The sequence below is a fragment of the Rhinopithecus roxellana genome, chromosome 17 (assembly GCF_007565055.1).
Source record: "Rhinopithecus roxellana isolate Shanxi Qingling chromosome 17, ASM756505v1, whole genome shotgun sequence".
Classification (NCBI taxonomy): domain Eukaryota; kingdom Metazoa; phylum Chordata; class Mammalia; order Primates; family Cercopithecidae; genus Rhinopithecus; species Rhinopithecus roxellana.
The window spans coordinates 109,760,685-109,781,836 of NC_044565.1; the positions used below are offsets into that span (position 1 = coordinate 109,760,685).

At 41.0% G+C, this 21,152-nt stretch overlaps 2 protein-coding genes across 9 annotated transcripts in view; one reads left to right on the forward strand and one right to left on the reverse strand.

Moving 5' to 3' along the window:
• On the reverse strand, positions 1 to 19,099 carry MRPL30 (mitochondrial ribosomal protein L30). Of its 3 annotated transcripts, XM_030920573.1 has the most exons (7): positions 18,934 to 18,961; positions 13,415 to 13,492; positions 13,035 to 13,106; positions 11,346 to 11,426; positions 4,645 to 4,791; positions 4,348 to 4,421; positions 1 to 3,966 (listed from the first exon to the last, which is right to left on the reverse strand). In XM_030920573.1, exons 4-7 carry the CDS (start codon positions 11,424 to 11,426, stop codon positions 3,834 to 3,836), a joined length of 435 nt encoding a protein of 144 aa, XP_030776433.1. In that variant the 5' UTR covers positions 13,035 to 13,106; positions 13,415 to 13,492; positions 18,934 to 18,961; the 3' UTR covers positions 1 to 3,833. The 3 variants fall into 3 exon arrangements, with proteins under 3 accessions (XP_030776433.1, XP_010385075.1, XP_030776432.1); XM_010386773.2 differs by lacking the exon at positions 13,035 to 13,106 and having other exon boundaries at positions 18,934 to 19,099; XM_030920572.1 differs by lacking the exons at positions 13,035 to 13,106; positions 18,934 to 18,961 and adding an exon at positions 15,302 to 15,325.
• Positions 19,056 to 21,152, forward strand: part of MITD1 (microtubule interacting and trafficking domain containing 1) — a 17,817-nt gene continuing 15,720 nt past the window's right edge. For 4 of the 6 annotated variants that reach the window (XM_030920571.1, XM_030920569.1, XM_010386775.2 and 1 more), the window contains exon 1: positions 19,056 to 19,352. In XM_030920571.1, the coding sequence (XP_030776431.1) occupies positions 19,202 to 19,352 (151 nt within the window). In that variant the 5' untranslated portion in view covers positions 19,056 to 19,201. The remainder of the gene's footprint in view (positions 19,353 to 21,152) is intronic. The other 2 variants (XR_004054211.1, XR_004054212.1) reach the window with 1 other exon arrangement.

Sequence of the window (21,152 nt, forward strand, 5' to 3'; positions counted from 1 at the left end):
GGAAATGAAGAACTGTTTATTTTTCTTCTTGAGCACTTACTTCATGTCATTTTAATAATTTTGAGGCAAAAAATAAACAGAAATAATATCCAAAGACATTTTCAGTTTAACTGATTGCCATTCTAATACATAAAGGTAAGAATTTTAGTGACCAGCGTTTTGTATCTGACTTATTTTAGAATTTCCAGTGTTCCAAGGATTCCTTATTAACTATTTACCTCAGGTCTTGAGAGAGAAGTTTTGATACAGAAAAGCAGATTTTGACCAATACACAAAGAGTGGTAAATGGTTTAGACAGTAATTTGGACCCTTGAAAATTTTATCAATCTGTGTGATCAAAAAGCCAGGACTTATCAATCCTCGAAGAATGGAAAGGGAAGGATACTACTTATGTTAAGCAAAATTATCTCATTTTGAGAAAAACAAGACAATCTCCTCATAAAGGTTTCTTTGCTTTTTGTTTTAAGGTACCTCCCAAAGAAGCAACCTTGTTCATGTCAAAAGCTCCCTAAAATGGCCAGTGCAGTTCCAAATTGTCCTTGGTGAAAGTGTGCCAGTTAGATAACAGGCATACTAGTTAGTATTCTTATGATTAAAAAAAAAAAAAAAGAAGAAAGTTTAGCCTGAAAGAGGTACAATTTTAGATTGAGGAGACCTAAGAGAACTGCAGTGATCCTTAAGGGTAGTGTTTGGGTAACTATCTGTTAAGTTTGACCAAAGGCCATGGTCACCACTAGATGCCAGGCAAAACCTCCTGAAAGAAGGCAGGTGACACTAAACAAAGAAATCCTCAGAGACACAAAGTCAAGCCCGAGGAATAAGCCCTTATAGGGTTTTGAAATGATGATCTGAGGCAAAGGAATGCCAACCTGAAGAACCCTTCTAAACTACACAGCCACTATGATAAGCTCCAGGATTGACTTATCAGGCTTGGCTGGCTGACTTTAAGGAGGCCTCCATGAGCCCTGCCTCCTTGTGGTCACACTTCTGTGTAATTCCTCCCTTTCTTGAGTGTAGGTAGGAACTGCAACTTGTTTTTAATGAATGGAATGCAAAAACGGTGACGCGAGGTACATGATTGCATTTATTTGATTAAGAGTGTAGTGCCCATCTTGCTAGTCTCTCTCCAATGCTGGTTTTGGAAGAAGCAACTTGCCATAAATCCTACAGCCATAAGGAAACAAATTCTGCCAACAACCTGAGAGTGCTTGGGAGCAGATCCCTTCCCTGTCAAGTCTACAATGAGCACCTGGCCAGACATGTTTTTCCAGCATTGAGATCCCAAGCAGGCTACCCAGCTAAGCCATGCCTAGACTTCTGACCCACAGACGTTGTGAGACAATAAGTGTGTGTTGTTTTAAGCAGCTAAGTTTGTGGTAATTTGTTCTGCAGCAATAGAAAGCTAATGCCACTGGCCTATGCCCATATTTTCACTAAAGACTTTTCTTCTTGTAGACACTTTTACTTCTAAATATTCAAGTTAACATTTAGATCCCTTCTTCTAGCTATGGGCTGTTGAGGTTAAAATTACTCAAACTTTCTTACTGTTTGAGTAAAAATTAACCATGGTATTTTCCTCAATTTACACAATATTAATATTAGTACACTAACGCCAGGTGTGATGGCTCACACCTGTATTCCTAGTACTTTGGGAGGCCGAGGCAGGAGAATCATTTGAGATTAGAAACTCTAGATCGGCGTGGGCAACATAGCAACACCTTGTTCTACAAAAAATTTAAAAAAATACTAGCCAGGAGTGGTGGCGTGCATCTGTAGTCCTAGCTACTTAGGAGGTTGAGGTGGGAGGATCACTTGAACACAAGTGTTGGAGGTAACAGTGAGCTATGATCATACCACTGTCTCCAGGCTGGGCGACAGAGACCCTGTCTCTAAAGAAAAAAAAATTAGCACAGTAAAAGAGACGGTACTAAATTAGCAGAGGCTGCTTTTATTTACACAGACATCTTCAACCCCACATAGGCAAGGACACTGTATGTTGTGGCATACAGGTTTCTCTCCAACTAGACGGAGCTCTTAGAAGTTAGTGTCCTTTGGCTCCCCTCCAGGTCTTACACACACTGGATATTCAATAACTATGGAATTAAAACTGCAATCGCCTTTAAGCTTATTAATGGGATCTGGTTTCACTGTGGGTGGCACTTCCACTTTAATGCAATGATCAAAAACATTAAGATCTACGACAGGATGGATATTGGGACAATGAGCATGACGATGTCATTGTTGCCAAGCCAAATTTTACAAAAGGCAAAGGAAAGCAAAGGGTAACTAGAATGCAGAGGTTCTTCATCATCATCTTCAATCAGCTGTCACACAATTTCCCACTATTGAAACCCCCTTACAATTCTTACTTCTCCCCACCCCTCCAGGTATCTGAAATAGAAAAAAAAGGAAATAATTCTCCCTGAGAGATTTCTGCCTCCTTCTTTTTTCTTTTCAACAGCAACCTCAACTGTTGACAGAGGTTCCTTAGGATTCAAAGAACAATTCTGAAGCTGAAAACAGAATAGTCTGTTTTTGAATAAATCCTAAAATATTTTCATTTCACACCCTTGTTCCATGAGGAAAAAATTTACATAGACATGAATATGTTTTGTTCAGGCAGTGTGCAATAATAATGTTTAGGCCAAATTAGGTTTATAATTAGAAAACAAATGCTGGTTTGGTACTAAATTTAGGGATAAAATGAACCCATATCCACATTTGTACTTATAGACACTATAGCACAAAACACATAATCTAGCTGGCATCCAGTGTTTCTTGACTTTGGCTGAATCTCTGTTCCCCAGAACAGACTGTAAGTTCCAAAAGGTGGGGACCATGTTTTGGTCAACTTTGGATTTCTCCAACACATCGCACAGTGTTCATGCAAAGAGCCACTCACAGAAATTGTCGAATTCACTTAAATAAGAAAACAATTTTGGCTGAGTACAGTGGCTCATGCCTGTAATCCCAGCATTTTGGGAGGCTGAGGTGGGAGGATGGCTTGAACCCAGGAGTTTGAGACCAGCTTGGACAACATAGTGAGTCTCCATCTCTATGAAAAAACTTTTAAAAATTAGCTGGATGTGGTGGCACACTGCCTGTAGTCCTAGCTGCTCTGGAGGCTGAGGTGGGAGGATCACTTGAGTCTGGGAGGTCAAGGCTGCAATGAACTGAAATCATGCCACTGTATTCCAGCTTGGGCGACAGAGCAAGACCCTGTCTCAAAAACAACAACAACAACAATAATGCAATTTTTATAAAATAGTTGATGACGCTTGCTAAGGTGGCAGTGACCCGAACCTGGATGTTCGAACAATGCCATTCTTACCCGTTTTGGAGTGAAACAGTGAAAGGGAAAGGACAAAGAATAAAACCAAATTAAACTAAAATCTCTAAGTCTACAGTAAAAAAGAACTGCAGCAGGTTTAGTCAGTGAAATTTTTTTTTTTCCCTGAGATGGAGTCTCGTCCTGTTGCCCAGGCTGGAGTGCAGTGGCACCATCTCAGCTCACCCCAACCTCCGCCTCCCAGGTTCAAGCGATTCTCCTGCCTCAGCCTCCCGAGTATCTGGGATTACAAGCACGCGCCACCACACCCGGCTAATTTTGTATTTTCAGTAGAGACGGGATTTCTCCATGTTGGTCAGGCTGGTCTCGAACTCCTGACCTCAGGTGATCCGCCCGCCTCGGTCTCCTAAAGTGCTGGGATTACAGGCGTGAGCTACTGTGCCCGGCCTGAAAATGGTTTTTAAAACGTATTTGAATGAAAACACTTTCTCTCCATCTTTAAATAAAAACAATTTGCATTTTCCAATCGGAAGCTGCTGGGGCACTAGGACTCATGTGCTTTCTGCTCCACAGGTTTCAGGTGCCACTGCACTACTAACTCCCCAGTGCTTTTGAGGCACGTGTTAGACATGTTCTCCTCTGTTGGAAGTCCTTGTGGCAACTTCAAGGGCTGGATTCTGTGACATAAGAAAATGTGTTTAGATAGGAGGAATATGTTCTAGTGTTCTGTATCCCTGCAGGATAACGACAGTTAACAATAACACAGTTTCAAACAGCCAGAAGGAGGATGCTGAATGTTCCCAACATGAAGAAATGATAAATGTCTGAGATGATGGATATGGATATGCCAGTTGCCTTGATCGGATCACTATACTTTATATATATTGAAACGTCACTATGTACCCCATAAATACGTACAATTATTACGTGTCAATTAAAAAAAACAAAATTTTAGTTTTTTTTAAAAAGTTTTTTTCAGAACATTAACAAAAAAGAAAGAAAAATGCATTTAGAATTACACTAGGCAATACATTTTAAAAAGAGAAGAAACAACAAACCTTATCAAATGCTTAACCACCTTCAATTTTGAATTCACGGAAGGGATATTCTTGTGAACTTGAGGGGTGTGCGACTGTGAACGACAACAACAAAGCAATGTTATCAACCAATCTGAAGAGCAGATAGTTCCATGTTTCAGTACAATGTTAAACTGACGGCTCATTCTAAGCCACATTTATAAATAAATTACCCTAAGCAATACGCAATAAATAATAAATATACACCTCAAAGTTTTAAAAGTATAAAATTGAAAGCAAATGTAAACAACACTAAAGATGATTAAAATAATTGCATACTTTTTCTAATCCAAGCATCTTTATTATATCTTTTTCCCAATATGGACGTCTTCTTGTACTTTTTATTCTGGTAACAATATGCAGTTTATGAGGGTTCTGTGGATCTCCACCATATTTTTCATGATCTTCAGGAGAGGCCTGAAACACCTAGAAAGGAAATAATTATAAATGGTAAATTTCCAGCTTACACAGTTTCTATGTACCTCCCATTTTTTCTTAAAAGACACACACACATACACAACTCCATAATTATCTCATCCTTAATCATCATGTAATCCTCAACCTCAAACTGAACATTTCTATCAGTCTGATTACTCAGAGAGATCGAGTTTAACCTGTAGAACAAAGTAGGAGCAACCAATGACACTAAATAATTTAAATGCCAGGAGACTCTGTGAGCCCTGCTACGTGAGCTGGGCACTGGGCTGCATCCTCTTCCCTCCCTATTCTCAGGTGAAGAGCTGACTGTCAGGTGGGAAAACAAACATGTAAATTACAAGTGAAAATAAAACATAAATACTATAAGAACAATCTACAAAGTATTATGAGAATACAGGCAAATGACTAATGAACTCTGCCTATGAGGGATCAGAAACAGCTCCACAGAACTAATATTTGAATTAATTATCTAAGAGTCAAAAGGTTCTAAGAAGTTATCCCACTGAAACACTCCTCTAAGTGAACAAAATGTACCGAATAAGGATGTGTATTCTAACACTATTTGTAATACTGAAAAATTTTAAGGCAACCCATGTTCCTCACTAGGATAACTACATTATGATGTATCCATTCTAAATAAAATAATTAATAATAAAACTAAGTAAAATGATGCAAATATACAAATTCTTTTTTTTTGAGATGGAGCCTTGCCTTGCTCTGTTGCCCAGGCTGGAGTGCAATGGTACAATCTTGGCTCACTGCAACCTCTGCCCCCGAGGTTCAAGTGATCCTCTTGCCTCAGCCTCATGAGTAGCTGGGATTATAGGTGTGCACCACCATGCCCAGCTAATTTTTGTATTTTTAGTAGAGACGGGGTCTCGCCATGTTGGCCAGGCTGGTCTTGAACTCCTGACCTCAAGTGATCCGCTCGCCTCAGCCTCCCAAAGTGCTGGGATTATAGGCGTGAACCACCGTGCCCGGTGCAAATACACAAATTCTGATGTATCCTATGGGATACAATACTACCATTAAAATGAATGAGGTTTACTGTCTTTGCAGGTCTTCACATTGAATGATGGCCATAATATATTCTTGAGCCAAAACCAAAAAGAAATATCCATACAATTATGTGTTGTAAGCTGTTATGTGCATCATCTGTACCAAATACATGAGTGTGCATATGTGATATATTCTATAAATACTGTTTCTAAGACTCATATAAAATATATATAAAGGTCTCAAAGACATTAGATCAAGAGTCATACCTCTGGGGAATCAGACTGAGAAAAAAAATTGACCCCCAAAAAGATGGTATCTTAATAAAAAAGAATATTATTCAATGATTAAAAGTAGTTTTATAGAAATATATATAGTGTAAAAGCATTCCTATTTCTCCACAGCCTTACCAGCATCTATTGTTTCTTGACTTTTTAATAATCGCCATTCTGACTGGCGTGAGATAATATTTCATTGTGGTTTTGATTTGCATTTCTCTAATGATCAGTGACGATGAGCTTTTTTTCATACGTTTGTTGGCCATATAAATGTCTTCTTTTGAGAAATGTCTGTTCATTTCCTTTGCCCACTTTTTGATGGGGTTGTTCTTTCTTTTCTTGTAAATTTAAGTTCCTTGTAGATTCTGGATATTAGCCCTTTGTCAGCTGGGTAGATTGCTAAATTCTTCTCCCATTCTGTAGGTTGCCTGTTCACTCTGATGCTAGTTTCTTTTGCTTGCAGAAGCTCTTCAGTTGAATTAGATCCCTTTTGTCAATTTTGGCTTTTGTTGCCATTGCTTTTGGTGTTTTAGTCATGAAGTCTTTGCCCATGCCTGTGCCCTGAATGGTACTGCCTAGGTTTTCTTCTAAAGTTTTTACGATTTTACACTATTGGTGGGAATGTAAATTAGTTCAACTATTGTGGAAGACAGTGTGGCGATTCCTCAAGGATCTAGAACCAGAAATACCATTGGACTCAGCAATCCCATTACTGGGTATATACCCAACGGAATATAAATGATTCTACTATAAAGACATATGCACATGTATGTTTATTGAAGCAGTACTTACAATAGCAAAGACATGGAACCAACCCAAATGCCCATCAGTGATAGACTGGATAAAGAAAACGTGGTACATATACACCAAGGAATACTATGCAACCATAAAAAAGAATGAGATCAGCCGGGCACGATGGCTCATGCCTGTAATCCCAGCACTTTGGGAGGCCGAGGTAGGTGGATCACGAGGTCAGGAGATCGAGACCATCCTGGCTAACACAGTGAAACCCCGTCTCTACTAAAAATACAAAAAATTAGCCAGGCATGATGGCAGGCGCCTGTAGTCCCAGCTGTTCGGGAGGCTGAGGCAGGAGAATGGCATGAACCCGGGAGGCGGAGGTTGCAGTGAGCGAGATTGCACCACTGCACTCCAGCCTGGGCGACAGAGTAAGACTCTGTCTCAAAAAAAAAAAAAAAAAAAGAATGAGATCATATGCTTTGCAGGGACATGGATGAAGTTGGAAGCCATCATCCTCAGCAAACTAATACAGGAACAGAAAACCAAACACTGCATGTTCTCACTCATAAGTGGGAGTTGAACAATGAGAACACATGGGGAGTCGGGGGCAAAGGGAGGGAGCTCATTAGGACAAATACCTAACGCATGTAGTGCTTAAAACCTAGATGCCGGGTTGATAGGTGCAGCAAACCACCATGGCACATGTATACCTATGTAACAAATCTGCACATTCTGCACATGTATACCGGAACTTAAAAAAAAAAAAAGAAATGTATACAGTGAGAGGTTCATATTATATTACTAGGCAGAGAGAGCAGCTAGAGAAGCAGTGATTCATATGAGATGAATCACATCTTAAAACATATAACACAGATTGAACTCCTTATTCTACTCTTTCCTTCTCATTACTGCACTTGAGTAGTCTAAAAGAAAAAAATAAAACATACAACAGAGAAGGATGTGGAAGGAGCTCGCAGCAGTTATCTCTGGGTGGGTAAGATTAAGAGTATTTTGTGGTGAGTTTTGCTTGTTTATATTTTTCTAGGGATTTTGAAGAGATTAGAACGAGAAGGATGGTGGAGATCAGAGGAAGGGGTAGGTGTACTAAAGAAAGGTGAGAATATTTAAACGAACAGTATGAAAAAACACAAAATATTTTGGAAAGGCAAGTGGTTCAGGGTGGCTAATATAGAAAAAAAAGCATGAAAAGCAATGCAGGGGACGAAATTAAACTATGTGCAACCATGTTGAGCCTTTAGAAATTACTGCTGGCCAAGATGGTGAAACCCCATCTCTACTAAGAATACAAAATTAGCTGGGTGTGGTGGTGCGCGCCTATAATCCCAGCTACTCAGGAGGCTGAGGCAGGAGAACTGCTTGAACCTGGGAGGTGGAGGTTGCAGTGAGCAGAGATCACACCACTGCTCTCCAGAAAAACAAACAGTCAGGGACTATTTTCCTGAGGTTTAAAGGTTTTCACATTGATCACAGCTGATGATCAAAACCACTGCCTTGCACATTTATTTTAAGTTCCAGGGCACAAGTGCAAGATGTGCAGGTTTGTTACACAGGTAAATAGGTACCATGGCAATCTGCTGCACTATTTGCTGCACTTATCATTCCATCACCTAGGTATGAAGCCCAGCATGCATTAGCTATTTTTCCTGATTGATGCTCTCCCTCCACTCTACCCCCACAGGCCCCAGTGTGTTATTCCCCTGCCTGTGTCTAGCCTTGCATATTTTAAATGAATGCCAACATTTGTATCTATCCTTCCAGAAACACAGAGTAAGAAACATGGACAGATATAAGACAATATAGTTGTGGAAAGGATAGCAGTGGAAAAACAATGACTCGAAAAATAAAAACGATTTTTTTATTTTGTTTTGAGACAAGGTCTCACTCCGCTGCTGAGGCTGAAGTGCACTGATTCGATCATGGCTCACTACACCCCGACCTCCTGGGCTAAAGCGATCCCCTCATCTCAGCCTCCTGAGTGGTTGGGACTACAGGCATGCACCACCACACCTAGCTAATTTTAAAATTTTTTGTAGACATGGAGTCTCACTATGTTGCCCAGGTTGGTCTTGAATTCCTGGACTCAAGTGATCCTCCTGCCTCAGCCTCCCAAAACGCTAGGAATACAGGTGTGAACCATTGTACCTGGACAAGATTTCTGATAAAAGAACATCAAGCACATTAAAGGCATCAAAGTAGTCAATGGTAATACTGTTTTATCTTTTAAGAAAAATCAAGGCCTGGCGCGGTGGCTCAAGCCTGTAATCCCAGCACTTTGGGAGGCCAAGATGGGCGGATCACGAGGTCACGAGATCAAGACCATCCTGGCTAACACGGTGAAACCCCGTCTCTACTAAGAAAATACAAAAAAAAAAACTAGCTGGGCGAGGTGGCGGGCGCCTGTAGTCCCAGCTACTCGGGAGGCTGAGGCAGGAGAACGGCGAGAACCCAGGAGGTGGAGCTTGCAGTGAGCTGAGATCTGGCCACTGCACTCCAGCCCCGGCGACAGAGCGTGACTCCGTCTCAAAAAAAAAAAAAAAAAAAAAAGAAAGAAAGAAAGAAAAATCAATGGGGAATGGTAGTCACCGAAAGCTAGGGAGAAGGGAAAATGGGGGAGTTACTATTATTATTGATTTTTGAGACAGGATCTTGCTCTGTTGCCCAGGCTGGAGTGCAGTGGCACAATTATAGGTCATTGCAGCCTTAACCTCCTGAGATTAAGCAATCCTCCCCACTCAGCCTCCTGAGTAGCTAGGACTACAGGTGTGTACCGCAACACTCATCTCATTTTTTTTTTTTTTTGTAGAGACTGGGTCTCCTTATGTTGCCTAGGTTGGCAGTTATTATTTAGTGGATATAGAGTTTCAGTTTTGCAAGATGAAAAGAGTTCTGGAGATGGATGGTTGTGATAGTTGCACAACAGTGTCAATGTACTTCATGCCATTGAGTAGCACACTTAAAAGTGGTTAAGATGGTAAATGTTATATGTGTATTTTACCACAACAAAAAATATTAGGAACCCCTCGCCCAAAATAAATAAACAAAAAACCCAGGCTTTACAAAGCTAAATATAGTCTTTAACACACAATACAGCAATTATGCTCTTAGGTATTTAACTGATGAGGTGGAAATTTATGTCCACCCAAAAATCTATACATGAATGGTTATAGCAGCTTTGTTCATTACTGTCCAAAACTGGAAGCAACCACGACGTTTTTCCACAGGTGAATGCACAAACTGTATATGTCCATGCAATGGAATATTATTCAGCAATAAAAATAAGCTAGCAAGCCACAAAAAGACATGGAAGAACCTTACAGGTATATTGCTAAGGGAAAGAATCCAGTTTGAAAGGGCTATATACCATATGATTTCAATTACATTACATTCCAGAAAAGGCAAAACTATGGAGATAATAAAAAGATCAGTGGTTGCCAGGGGTTGGGAGTTGGGAAGGATGAACAGATGAAACACAGGTGATACTTAGGGCAGTGAAACTATTCTGTGTAATACTGTAATAGTGGATATATGACATTACGCATTTGCCAAAACCCACAGAACTTCACAACATGAAGGGTGAACGCCAGTGTGAACCATGGTATTTAGTTAACAATACTCTGTCCCGTTGGTTCATCAGTTATAGAGGACACTGTGTATGCTGCGGGGAGGGAGCATATAGGAACTCCCCATACTTCCCAATCAATGTTTCTGCAAACCTAAAACTGCTCTAAGACATAAAGACTACTAATTAAAAAACAAACAAAAACAGGCTGGGCACCTGTAATCCCAGCACTTTGGGAGGCCAAGGCGGGTAGATCACTCAAGATCAGGAGTACAAGACCAGCTAGGGCAACATGATGAAACCCCATCTCTACTAAAAGTACAAAAATTAGCTGGGTGTGGTGGCACAGGCCTGTGGTCCCAGATACTCTGGAGGCTGAGGCACAAGAACTGTTTGAACCCAGGAGACAGAGGTTGCAGCCAGCTGAGATTGCGCCATTGTGCTCCGGCCTGGGCAACAAAGCAAAACTCTCTTAAAAAAAAAAAAATTAAAACAAAAATAAATGGCGAGCTTAGTCAGTATTATCTAAAAGAATGATAGGTACACATAAATCAAATAGAAAAAGCTGAAAGATCCAAAGTAGCAATGATCGATATGGAAAGTGAGAATGAAGAGTGACACAGTGAGAGCCTGAGTAGGAAGACCCACTGCTTTCTCAGGACAATGGGGATACCAACACACATATACAAACCATAAGTAGGAATAAGTAGACTGAAATGATAAAAACCCACTACTGTGAAGGCCAGTAACACAAGTGACAGAACAGTTTTGTTTTTAATAATCACCATTTACATAAATCCCACTATGCTTTAAACTCTATACCACCACCTATATCCACATATAATTTAACATAAAATCTTTCAATATTACAAAAATAGGTACCACTTAAAACATATTTTTTAGAACAACACTAACATTAAAAAAAAAAAATCAAACTTTGTTCTTACTTTATCTGGAATTCTTGATTTGGTGAATTTGTGACGAATCCAATCTGTACAAATGAGAGACTCCACACCTTTTGTCACCATCTAAAATATGATATAAATCATTTGTTTTTTAGAATTCTATCTAGTACAGAAATCCATACCCACCAATCTTTAGGTAACAGAAGTCTGTTCCAACCTACCCTGTAATTATTAAAGGGATATCTTAGCGCCCTAGCTGAGTGAATGCATCCCATCTAAGCACTAACACAATACAAAGGTAAAAGCACATAAATATACTTTTAGACCATGGATTGGTAACTGTTTTCTGTAAAGGACCAGAGTAAACATTTCCAGCTCTAGAGCTATGTAGTCTCCATTGCCAAAACTCAGCTTGGCCATTATAGGGTAAAAGCAGTCGGACGATATGCAAACAAACAGGGGTGGCTATTTTTTTCTTTTCTTTTTTCTTTTTTTTTTGTTTGAGGTGGAGTCTTGCTCTGTGGTCCAGGCTGGAGTGCAGTGGCGTGATCTCAGCTCACTGCAACCTCCACCTCCCGGGTTCACGCCATTCTCCTGTCTCAGCCTCCCAAGTAGCTGGGACTACAGGTGCCCGCCACCATGCCCGGCTAATTTTTTTTTTTGTATTTTTAGTAGAGACAGGTTTTCACCATGTTAGCCAGGATGGTCGTGATCTCCTGACCTCATGATCTGCCCACTTCGGTCTCCCAAAGTGCTGGGATTACAGGCGTGAGCCACGGCGCCCAGCCGAGTGTAGGTAGTTTTCAATAAAACTGTTATTTACAAAAATAGGTGCCAGGCTGAATTTGGCCTAGAGGCCACAGCTTAGCAACTCTTGCTCTAGAGAATGTGCAATAATTCACATTTAACAAGACAATATGAAAGAAATCCAAAATGAGTTTCCAGTTTCCTTTCTAGTTCTAACAATGTCATCATTCCCAGTTCCTATCTCTTGTTCCTGCTCTACACTCCTCCAATCCCACTTCTCTCAGGCTGCTGAAGGAAAAGGATTCACTGCCAAGCTTTCATACCAGGATACTGCCGTGGGAATGGGCAGCAGTCATTCCCATCACTCCCTCCTAGCATTTCCTGCATTGCAGAGATGGCATAAACCACTAGAAGACAGGCAGTGGGCTGAGTTCTGCTGCCTACCAGCTGTGAGACATGAGACACTCTCTCAGAGGGTCCGTTTCCTCAGCTCTAAACAGGAAATCATATTGACCTCCCAGGATTAATCTGAGGTTAAGGTAATATATATAAAGCCCCTTACATTGTTGTCATCTGTAGCCAGGATCAACTCAATAGGCTCATCTAGGCTCTGGCCCTTATGAGCAGATGAGGCTGCACCACTGCACTTTCTAAAAGCAAGCCTAGAAGGAGATACATGAAAATACTAACACTGATGGTCTCCTAGAGATTATTTATCTTACTTCTGATTTTCCATATTTTTCTAATATTGTATTATTGAAAATGCACTCCTTCCATAATCTAGGGGGAAAAAAATCTAAAACTTTAAGATTAAGACAGACCAAGGGGAATCAATGACAGCCATTTTTTATTGGCATGTTTTCCAGAAAAAGATCTTTTTTGATTCTAGATCTTTAGGGATAAAACAGCAGTTAAACCATAAATAAACAAGATTAACTCTCAATATCCAAAAAATATCGAACAGGAACTGGTGAAAGAACTTAACTTTGGGTGGCTGGGACAGGTGGATCACAACGTCAGGAGTTGGAGACCAGCCTGGCCAATACGGTGAAACCCCTGAGTATATGAAAAATACAACAATTAGCCAGGTGTAGTGGCAGACACCTGTAGTCCCAGGGACTCGGAAGGCTGAGGCAGGAGAATTGCTTGAACCCGGGAGGTGGAGACTACAGTGAGCCCAGATAGCGCCAGGGCACTCCAGCCTGGGCAACAGAGTAGGACTCCATCTCAAAAAAAAAAAAAAAAAAAAAAAAAAAAAAAAAAAAAAAGAACTTAACTTGCCTTGTAATGAATAAAAAAAAAAAAAAAAAAAAAAAAAATCATAAGGGGTGGAAAAAGACAAATTCTTGAAAAGAAACACTTACCTGTAGTCTGCCCGGGGGCCTCTGAACTACTAAGCGCAAAATCCCAGCCATAAGTGCAGTGACTGCTCTCTTTAGAGGCTGTGGGAAGTAGGAAGCAGACCCATGAGTCAACTATGTCCTGGAAATGAACAGGTTTTCCCTTCTCTAGTATTAAAAAACTAAGCAGCAAATTAATTGTAAACTTAAGTTTAACAGTAAACCATATTGGTTATTTTAGTACAATAAGGGCATGAATTAATTTATACGTATTTTATTCAACCACAGGTAGTAATTGTACACATAAACCACATCCCATTTTCACCAAATGAGTCAGACCTAGACTGATTCCACAAAACTACTATCATTTTAAAGTGTCTTCTTCAACAATGAAGGCAGATAAAGAATACTTTGCCACAGAATCACAGAAAATTAAAGAGCCTGAAGGGACTGAAGAAATCTCAACTCCTATTAGAACTGACTGCCCACATCCTTACTTTATGAATGAGGATCATGAATTCCAGAAAGTTCAATGATTTATCCAAGGGCATTCAGTTATCAATAAAGTATGTGGTCTGGAATCCCATTCTCCTAATTTCTAGGCGAGTGCATTTTCACTAAACCATAACACCTTTCTGTTAAAAAGTGGAATTTGTTTTATTTGTTTTTTTTTTAACTATTTTCAATGCACACGCATTGCTTCTATAACCTAAAAAGGTCATATTTATTTAATCAGACACAAAACAACTGTAGCCTACTATACTGACTTATACTGAAAGCAGAAAGATTAAGTTTATGAACTACATGTATATGTCCGACAGGTTACTTAATTTGTGCGTTACAATTTTTCCCCCAGAAAAGAAGAAATGCAAATGAGTTATTCTACAAAGCACCTAAAACAGCACATGGCATGTGGGAAGCCCTCAATAAATGGTAGTCTTTATTATTATTAAATTATTACAAAGCTAATAAGAATACTCTTAAAAGTATTCTTAAAAGCAGTCCTCAACCTTTTTGGCACTGGGCCAGTTTCATGGAAGACAATTTTTCCATGGATAGGGAGAGGTGGCAGGGAAGGTTTCAGGATGAAACTGTTCACCTCAGATCATCAGGCATTAGATTCTCCTAAGGAGCATGCAACCTAGGTCCACTGCATGCACAGTTCACAACAGCGTTCACACTCCTATGAGAATCTAATGCTGGACTGCTCTGACAGGAGGCGGAGCTCAGGTGGTAATGCTCACTCAACCGCAGCTCACCTCCTGCTGTGCTACCTGGTTCCTAGCTGGCCAGCAAATGGTCTGGGTCTGAGGCCTGGGATTTGGAGCCTTCTGCTCTAACACACTAAAATAGGTTAAGTGTTGTAATTCAGTGTCCCGCAGATTCTAGTTCATTCAAGTTCTGCAAGTCTTTCCTGTGATGTGGATAAAGCAATGGAACTGTGAGTATCAATGCAAGACGTCTCCTGAAAAGAGCCAGACCTCAGAAATATTCCTCAGCAACTGAACCTATCTAATGCTAAATTATGTTACCAGACTTCCTCGTATCAAGGTTAGGTATTAATCCAACATATTTAGCTTCACACTTTATAAAAAATCTTTCTGATCACTTAGATCTCAACAAAATCCTAACTGGACTTCTGCTTCCATTCCAATTCCCCTAATATCTTTTTTGTATATCAGCAATAAATCATCTCATTAAATCTTAGATCATATCGCTCTGCTCAAAAATCTTCCAGAGAGCTAGGATTCTCACTGTCGAAGTGGGAAGTTACATATAAGCAAGAGCGGAAGGCTACAATGATCCTTACATACCTTATAATGTTTAGCTTAATAGAGCTATTGAGGGATTAGAAATAATAATAGATAGGCATACACACATGGGTTAGCTCTGTCAGCTGAGAGGACTTACAGCAATAGCACTCAGTGGCAATGAGCATGCCCGGTGCCCAGATCTCGGCTGCAGTCTTTAATAAAAGGAACCAGTGCTCCTTTGAGAAATGGCTGATTATGTCTGGAGCACTTTGTAATGCCAGAAAGGAACTACTGGAAAAAACATAATGAAGGGGTATGTCAAAGGGACACTGGAGTCAATTGTAGCCAAAGCTGGAACAATTTCAGCAACAAAATAAGTTACAAAGTATTACTGGCTTAGAACCCAAACCAAAATAAATAAATAAACAACCCTAAGTTCATACTAATATAAATAAGTGAATAAGTTAATGAGAAAGAACAAATATCCCATTCAGAAGAATTCCAAATAATTTATGTAGATACTCTCTACTCAAGGAGGTGGAGCAAAACTATTCATTCCTTAAGTGTGGGCTACGCTTAATGACTTGCTCCCAAAGAGTACAGGACAGGAAAGGGGAAAAATAACATCAGAGAAAGCTGACAAAGACTTTCTCAGCCAAGTGATTAAGGTTAATTAATATCAACACTGGCCGGGCACGGTGGCTCAAGCCTGTAATCCCAGCACTTTGGGAGGCCGAGATGGGCGGATCACGAGGTCAGGAGATCGAGACCATCCTGGCTAACACGGTGAAATCCCGTCTCTACTAAAAAAAATAGAAAAAGCTAGCCGGGCGAGGTGGCGGGCGTCTGTAGTCCCAGCTACTCGGGAGGCTGAGGCAGGAGAATGGCGTAAACCCGGGAGGCGGAGCTTGCAGTGAGCTGAGATCTGGCCACTGCACTCCAGCCCGGGCGACAGAGCGAGACTCCGTCGCAAAAAAAAAAAAAAAAAAAAAAAAAAAAAAAAATCAACACTGATAAAAGCCAAATTGATGGCAGGCACCTTTGGTATGAAGGAATGAGAAGGGCCCTTTATCTCTATGGTCGTCCCTCCAAAAACTCATAACCCTACTCTAACAGAAAAACATCAGAGTCCAATTGAGGGACACCATACAAAATACCTGACCAGTATCTTCCCAAATACCTAACTGCCTCAAAACTGTCAATGACATCAAAAACAAGGAAAGTCTGAGAAACTGTCACAGTTAAGAGGAGCCTAAGGAAGAAGTCATGACCATTAAATGTAATGTGGTATCCTGGAATAGTAAAAGGACATTTGGCAAAAACTAAGTAAATCTAAATAAAGTATGGACTTTAATAACATATCTATATTGGTTCATCAATTGTACACAGGTATACCAAACATGTAAGGGGAAACAGCGTAGCATATATAGGAAGTCTGTACCATCTTCACAACTTCTTTGAAAATCTAAAACTATTCAAAAATAAAGTTTATGAAAAAATTAAAACCTCCAATGCTTGTCCATTTCGATCACAGTGAAAACCAAATTCTTTTTTTTTTTTGAGACGGAGTCTTGCTTTGTAGCCCAGGCTGCAGTGCAGTGGCCCAATTTTGGCTCACTGTAACCTCTGCCTCCTGGGTTCAACGGATTCTCCTGCCTCGGCCTGCTGAGTAGCTGGGATTACAGGTACGCGCCACCACCTCGGGCTAATTTTTGTATTTTTAGTGGACATGGGTTTCGCCATGTTGGCTAGGCTGGTCTCGAACTCCTGACCTCAGGTGATTCGCCCGCCTGGCCTCCCAAAGTGCTGGGGTTACAAGCGTGGGCCACCACGCCCGGCTCTATTTCTTAATCCTCACCCTCATGTCTTTGTAGTACACCACTGCCAACCTTCCCCACCTCCAGGACTCAATCTCCAATTACCCTCTTGCTCAATCACTAGACATGCTGCCCCCCTTGTTTGATCTAGAACTAGTCAAGTAGGCATGCTCCCTTTGACTATTCCCTCTCCTGGAATGATTCTGATACTTACATGGCTCATTTCCTTATCTTTTTAAATTTTTGGCTCAAATCTCACCTTTTCAATGAGGTCTACCCAGATTACATCATTTGACATTTTCACCCATACCTCAACTGTCAACACTTCCAATTCCTCTCTTTTCTTTCTATTGTGGGTATCTTCTAACGTAACTTAATTATCTGTTAGGTTTGTTGTTTGGTGCATGTCTATTCAATACCATGCTAATTCCATAGGAAAGGGGTTTTTAGATTTTGTTGTTTTGGGTCTGTTATATTCACAGAAGTATCCCAAGCATCTATGTAAAGTGGTATCTGCCATACAGCAGGCACATAATATTTTTTTTTTGCAGAATAACTGAAATTTAAATATTTACAGACTACTGAAGGTGTGATAGTCATAAGTTACAAATTTTAGAGTCTCGCTAAGTTCCTGGTATTGAACTCAGCCTCAAGCAATCCTCAATTTTCCCAGTAATTGGAGCTAGGTGTCACCACGTTTGACTCAAGGAATACGTTTATTTTATTTTATTTTTTTGAGACGGAGTCTCGCTCTGTAGCCCAGGCTGGAGTGCAGTGGCGCCATCTCGGCTCACTGCAAGCTCCGCCTCCCGGGTTCATGCCATTCTCCTGCCTCAGCCTCCCAAGTAGCTGGGACTACAGGCCCCCGCCACCACGCCCGGCTAATTTTTTGTATTTTTAGTAGAGACGGGGTTTCACCGTGTTAGCCAGGATGGTCTCGATCTCCTGACCTCGGTCCTCCCGCCTCGGCCTCCAAAAGTGCTGAGATTACAGGCAGGAGCCACCTCGCCTGGCAAGGAATACGTTTTAATAAAGTAAAAGTTACTGTCTCCTACTGTAAAACAGGAAAATACCAGGCATCACAGAAGTATGATCCCATTTCTATTTTTTTTAAATGTGAACGTGTCTATTTACAGAAAAATTCTGGAAGGTTGTCAGAAAAGCGTTAATATACGCCTGGGGGTATGAAAAAAGGTGTTTTTCCTCCCCCACACCGACCGATAGTTGTCTTTTTACAATGACCATGCATGCAACAGGAACGCTAAAAAGCGATTTCTTTTTCTAAACCGTCAATGTATATAATTATTAAAGGGAGAAAAACACTTCTGAAATGTAAAACATAGAATCACTCTTGCAGAGATACCAGAGATCTCTGAAGGCTGGAAGCGTGTCTCTTCTCAGAACTCCTAGTGTCTAACAAGCAGTAGGCAGCCCTCATTACCGCCTCCTGGCAAAAGGGCAGAACAAACAGCTTTTGGTAGGTCTCGATCAAAATGGTAACAAATCACAATTTTAATACAATGGCAAATATTCTAACTGCCAACTCTGGCATGTTTGCATTACAAAATGAAGCAATACAAAAACAAAGACAATTTTCTATCTTCATTACAAAAAGAAAAAAAAAAGCAACCCTCATCCCCAATGGCAACCCTAAATTATCAATAAAGCACAGAAAATGCTGCTTGGGTTCCCTTTCCCAAGCTGTCCAGCCTCGGCGGCTCCGTTCTTGAGCTCCCGAGTCTGGGCCCAAAAAACCGCGTGGCCCTGGATCCCGCGAATTGGGAAACGGGGGGATCCTGCAGGCCAATGGCCTTAAGGGAGCCAATGTGACGGGATCTGGCGCAGACCCATTTAGGCTGCCGTAACCTGCCAACTCAGAACGCAATAGGGAAAATCAATTAGGATCTGCAGAGTGCTCCCGGATACACCTTGCGAAGAATGCCGCACTCTCGGCCACTAATTCCCCACTCACCAGCACCCGCTAAACGTTCAGCCTGAACTTTTCCACCGAAGGGAAGCAGAACAGAGGAAGAGCTACCAAGTGCTACACTCAAAGCCTGCCGTCGCAGTGAGTGCGACCTGTAAACTAGGGCATTTTTGTTCCGACGAAATCCCTCCCCCTCAGGCAAGTCCCTAGAAAGAGAGCGCAGGCGCCTGGGTGTCACATGACCACTTCCCGGAAGCGCGGCAGGTCGGCTTAACTTCAGCCTGGGTTGAGGTGGAGGAGAATTCCCGGAATTATGGCGAAGTCCGGGCTGGGGCAGGATCCTCAGAGCACAGCTGCAGCCACTGTGCTCAAGCGGGCGGTAGAACTAGATTCGGAGTCGCGGTATCCGCAGGCTCTCGTGTGTTACCAAGAGGGGATTGATCTGCTCCTGCAGGTTCTGAAAGGTGAGCAATGAGGCAAGGCGGGGAGGACCTGAGGAAAAGGGGCTGGTTCCTGCTGTGTCTGGGGTGAAGTGAATGAGTTAAAAACGATTATTCCGCACCACGAAGCAGCAGTTAAATACAGAAGGTGGGATATTCTACAGGACAACTGGGCCGCTTTCCTTTAGATCTTAGTAGATTGATGTCATCTAGAAAAGGTGGGGAGGCTACTAGTCTAGATTTTAAAAGACTTAAGAGATAGAACCCAGTGTAATATATAAGCTTTGATAGGACCTGGGTTTGTACGAACTTTGAAAGACATTTTTGGATCTATTAGAAAAGTTTGAATATAGATTGGGTGACATTAAAATTATTTTCTTAGGCAATATGATTTTTTTTTCCCGAAAACTATCCTAAATTTTTAGGGATGCAGACCAAAGTGTTTTAGAAAGAGATGCTATGATGTCTTTAGTTAATTTTCCTTAAGCAAATTTTTTTAAAAATCGAAGCTCTATTTGAGCAAAAATGCTAATTTTAAAAATCTAGGTGATGGGTAATAAGGGTGTTTATTATATGATTGTTTTTAATTTTCTGTTTAAACATTTTCATTTAAAGCAAGCCAAAGTAAAATTATGTAGCGGCAGAAGAAGAAAAGGTTTTCTTAAACGGATGAAGTTCGGTGTGAGAAATGCCCAGGGCTGTGGAGGGGACAGTGAGACTTTTCCTATTACTTAGTTATTCAATGTTGAGAAATACCCAAATATTCCTTAACACCCAGCACAACCCTGGCTCACAGCAGACACTCAATATTTATGTATTAAATTGATAAGATCAACTCCTGCTCCCCAACCTATTGACACTGCCAGTCTGGACTAAGCTCCCTCTGTGCTTTCTAGTTTAAGCTTCTTATAATTAAAGTGTTACTGAAGCTTTGAGGCAGCAGAGGGAAGCCCTTCATAGTTTGGTGCTTTGGTCAAAACTATAAACTCTACCTTGCCTGGGGCATTATCTGATGATAATGATGACAGTGGCAACAGCAATAGGGGTAGCTATCACGTTTCAATGCTGAGTGCCAGGCATCGCAGAGAACATTAAAAGTATGATCCCGTTTCATCCGTACCAATTGCCTTATCAAGTAGGAGTTGATGGTGTTCTCGCTTTACAGCATAAAAAATATTGTTCGCTTTCAAGTTCTGCCACTAGGAGGTGGTAGAGTCACAGTCAGAGCCCAGGGCCTGTGTATACTGAATCCCAGAAGAGAGATGGTGTACTGTGTTGGTCAGGCGGAACACTGTTCAAGTTTTGGCTGCACCAGGAATCTGAAGCAGGAGAATCACAGTTCTTCTCTAGTGTGCTTCATTGATCCAGTAGAGGTTACATGTAACATGACATAGATGGGTTAAGACCAAAATGCAAATAGCGCTAATACAGGCAATAAGTGCCAGGAGAGAGATATCTATAGATAGGCACAATGAGGATTTCAACAGTTAAAGGTCATGGGAGGGTGGAAAGGTAGAGGTGGAGTTTGACTGGGGCTTTGGAGGAAAAAATTTCAGAAGTCAGAAATTCATCTAAGAGTCTTCAAATTCCTGTGCTGTCTTACCAAATAAGTAGTTTGGTTGAGCACGTGTCTGAAGAGGAAGAGTGAGAAGTAAAGTTTAAAGGTCGATAGGGGCTTCGATCACATTGTGAATGCCTTGACTACCAGGAGATTTTAACTCATTCCACAGGCAAGGAGAAACCATTTAAGGTTTTTACAAAGGAGTAACATAATTGGAGTTGCATTTCAGGGCTTGTCTCTTTCAGGAATGTGCTCTTTTCTCA

What these genes read in the sequence shown, in the direction of transcription:
- MRPL30 (XM_010386773.2), bottom strand. Translation starts at nt 13,465, where the DNA reads ATGGCTGGGATTTTGCGCTTAGTAGTTCAGAGGCCCCCGGGCAGACTA. An exon ending in GGCCCCCGGGCAGACTACAG is followed by an intron (nt 11,427 to 13,414) that starts GTAAGTGTTTCT and finishes ATCATATTTTAG; the next exon opens with ATGGTGACAAAAGGTGTGGA. An exon ending in GTGGTTAAGCATTTGATAAG is followed by an intron (nt 3,967 to 4,347) that starts GTTTGTTGTTTC and finishes CTTATGTCACAG; the next exon opens with AATCCAGCCCTTGAAGTTGC.